Consider the following 3,805-nt stretch of genomic DNA (forward strand, 5'->3'; position numbering starts at 1 on the left):
ATATATATATATATATATATATATATATATATATATATATACATACAATATCTCTATTTCTACTGAAATATATTATAACCCAAGTAGCACCTATTGGTTCATACATTTTATAAACATTTCCTGAACATATGTAATGTTCTATAAACATTATTTAGGAAACATACATAAAACCAATATGTGCTAGGGAATCTAAAAAACAAGTTTATATTTTAACATTATTATTATATTATTATATAACATTATTATTATATTATTATATTATATTATTATAACAATATTATTAACTTAATAAATTATCTTGATCACGTACATTTGTTGTTAACTGGTCCACAAAAATCGCTATCATGAGACAACTGTTATTTTTATTATTCAATTTTATTAGCTGAATATGGCACAGCTTTCCACAAAGAATGACTTCCATCACCTCTATTCATTGCAACGGTTTTTATAAGCTCTTCCGACGGTTCTTTGAGATCATACGCCCAGCCGATTTTCGAGAAGAATTTAATGAGATTTGTGGTTATGGAACCATTAAACTCGGAAGCTTTATAGTCCCACGGGAAAATATGATGATAATTGTGTGATCCTTCACCGACCGTAGCACAGTTAACGAATAGGCTTTCTGTTGGATTTATATGCCTGTCATTAAAATAAATGAAACAAAATTATTCGACGATACAAAATGACGAAAGCTTTAGATTTTTTTAGATCAAATTTATTATATGTGAATATAATAATTTTGATATTAATTATTTGCTTACGCATCATATGGCCTTGAACCCCAGATATGAGCCACACTATTGACGCTCCATGTGAAATTTAAAACCAAAATGTAACGAATAAAAATCTGCGACACGAAAGCTCTAGACCAAGTCTCATTCCATGCATACACAGGCAACATCATCGGAAGCAGGAAAGCGAATATAAATTTTAATATCGAAGAATATCTGAAAAATAGCATTAATTAATTACGGTGTGTAGTTTTTATCACAGTTTTATATCTTACGTAAAAAAATTTAAATGATTTTCTAAAAGATCCTGGTGAACATTTCTCTTAGAATTTTTCATATAATTTTTCAGAATTTCTATATAATTTTATAACTTTCTCACATTTTTTATACGAATTGAAACACTTCTCAAAAAATCTACATCTTTTCTCAGAATTTTCCATGTTAATTATGAAATATTATAAGAAATTTCTAAAATTTTTTGTAAGTATAACATCTGATGAAATGTTATAAAATCTAAAAAATTTAAAAATATTTTTCTAAAATTATGGGATGAGAAATTTCAGAATATTTCAGAATTCATTTGTGAAAAATTCTGAGAGAAAATGTAAACTTTTCGAATATTTCTGAGTATTTCTGAAAAATGTTTCAATTTGTATAAAAATTATGAGAAAAATTTTCACCAGGAGGGGCTGCAAAAAATATCGGAATATTAAATACATGCTTTCAAAATGAATCAAATTCTTATAAGACAACATTTATGAAAATATATGACAAAATCTAGCACAAAAATTATCAACATTTTAAAAGATATTAGAGTTTCTATATCTGTTTTTGAAAATATACTCCTAATAAATGCAAATTACAAATTTTGTTCAGATTTGGTTATATAATTTCATAACTGTCCTATGTTCGAAGAAGTTGAGAAGGCTACATAAAATTATCATAATTATAAACATTTTCCGAGGAAACGGCAAAAACATTTTAGTACCTTTAATACATTTAATACCTTTCTTTCTTCTTGTGTTCTTTTGTCTTTTTCAATATAAAATTATTTCGTATAACTTATATAACTTCCTGCACAAACTTACTTGATAGCAAATACAGCAATAGGATCAGCCAATACATCGCTCATATCGATCTCACAACCCCTTCGGATCACATCCGGATGTTTCTTCATCATCAACCAACCCATATGGGAGAAAAAGAATCCTCGGTTACTGTTATGCGGATCTGCATCCGTATCAGTATATTTATGATGCACCCGATGATCTCGCACCCATTCGAATATGTCATTCTAAAAGGATACAATTGTAAAAAAAAATTCTTTTGTCTAACATATAAATTATAAACATTCATTTACCATGCTAGCCGCAGCATAGCAGGCGGCAAGTATAGTTCTAAGCTGCCATTTTGCTTTATAAGATCGATGGGTCCAAAAACGATGAACACCGCCGGTGACACCAAAGCCTGCTATTATAATCATGCCATATACTTGAAACAATAAAGGTCGAAACGCAATTAGAACACTACAAATGCTTTAAAATTGTGAATAATAATCCGTATTTCTAGTATGGATTTTACTGATTTGACAATTCAAGATGATTTATGACATATTTAATTAATATGGTACAATAGAAATGAGAAATTTTTAACAGCAGTTTGTTGATTTATTATTAAGCTTCTATTGCGTGCTCTCTTCAATCGCGAATCTAATCAATTGTAATTTCTTTAAATCTGCTGTCAGAAAAACGACATTTGTGACATTTTTTTATAAACATGCATTACAATTTTAATGATTAATTCGTTGATAAATTTTATTTTTTTATTATATAGGTTTTTTTTATAATAGGAAATCAAATTAATGAAAGAATTTTCCAAAGAATACTTACTCCAAGCAGTTGTCATTAGATTTTCGAAAAAGTTAAAAGTAAAACAGGCATATATGAAGCATAAGTGGAGAAGACTAAGAGTTACGATGTTTATCCATTTCAGCTCTGTCTTGAACCAGACTTCATTTCTTGTATAACTCTCGCTTCTATTTTGCTTGTTATTTTCATCTATCGTCTTTGTAGTAATCAAAGATTCCTCATTTTGTAAATTTTTCTTCATGAGTGTTTTCGAATCTGTGCTTAAAATCTTTGACGCCATCTTTATTTTCGAATTACTGAATCGAAAATTTAAAAAATCTGCTTCACGCTATTAACAAGTAACTGTAACAAATAATTGTCAACTTTTTTTTCAAATTAATAATTAAAATAATAAGGAGCACATAAGCCTGCACTGGGATATCAAACGGGGTGAAAAACGTTAGTTGTTAAAACGTCGATTTGATAATAATACAAAATAATGTTTATTTACATCGCCTAAAGAGACGTTGTTCCTTTATGTGCTAATTATTGCGAAAAATATTACTAAGGTCTCGGTAGTCTAAAGGTTTAGGACGCTCGCACGCAAGAGATCCGGGTTCGACTCCCGGCCGAGATAATATTTTTCGTAATAAATTTATTAACAGTTTTAACATATTAACATCTCATATAATATAATGTTTGATAGCATCAAATTATTAAATTGCTTGTCAATTTAATTCGCGATTACTAGAGTAGTTTTAATTACGTTTATAGTCCAGAAGAACAATTCGGTGCACAGTTCTAAAAAGATTACAATATGCAAATATATATATAGAGTGTATATAGTAAGAGAGAATTATTTAAGATTGTTAATTATTTAAGAATCTCAAGATTGAATTATTTAAAGCAATAAAAATCCAGCTTCGACCATAATAGGCATTTTTCTAATATTGATTGCATTTCTCACATATGCGGTTTAAAATAAAGATTTTTAATATTGTTTAATTTTTATTATTCAAAATAATCTTGTTTTAACTTTTGACAATTAATTTAATATTAAATATAACATAATTCTAATTCTATTCATATAAATCTCACTTTGTTTTAATTACATTTTTGATTACATTTTAATCATATGACATCTATTGTATCATATTTTTATATTATATAATATAGGTAATATAACCGGAACTTCAATTCAGATTCATTTTCCGACACTGAATATTG

General features: G+C 27.7%; 1 protein-coding gene across 1 annotated transcript; it reads right to left on the minus strand.

The window, feature by feature from the left end:
• Nucleotides 1-365: 365 nt before the first annotated feature.
• LOC105625232 (acyl-CoA Delta(11) desaturase-like) lies at nucleotides 366-2,879 on the minus strand. The gene is made up of 5 exons (XM_012206573.1): nucleotides 2,621-2,879; nucleotides 2,092-2,222; nucleotides 1,820-2,025; nucleotides 762-947; nucleotides 366-639 (listed from the first exon to the last, which is right to left on the minus strand). Exons 1-5 carry the CDS (start codon nucleotides 2,877-2,879, stop codon nucleotides 366-368), a joined length of 1,056 nt encoding a protein of 351 aa, XP_012061963.1.
• Nucleotides 2,880-3,805: the final 926 nt, after the last annotated feature.

Source organism: Atta cephalotes, assembly GCF_000143395.1.
Source record: "Atta cephalotes unplaced genomic scaffold scaffold00389, whole genome shotgun sequence".
Taxonomy (NCBI): Eukaryota; Metazoa; Arthropoda; class Insecta; order Hymenoptera; family Formicidae; genus Atta; species Atta cephalotes.

Coding starts and splice junctions, on each gene's coding strand:
- LOC105625232 (XM_012206573.1), bottom strand. CDS start 2,879: ATGGCGTCAAAGATTTTAAGCACAGATTCGAAAACACTCATGAAGAAA. Junction 2,223..2,620: donor TCTAATGACAACTGCTTGGA/GTAAGTATTCTT, acceptor TATTGTTTCAAG/TATATGGCATGATTATAATA. Junction 640..761: donor GGTTCAAGGCCATATGATGC/GTAAGCAAATAA, acceptor TTTTAATGACAG/GCATATAAATCCAACAGAAA.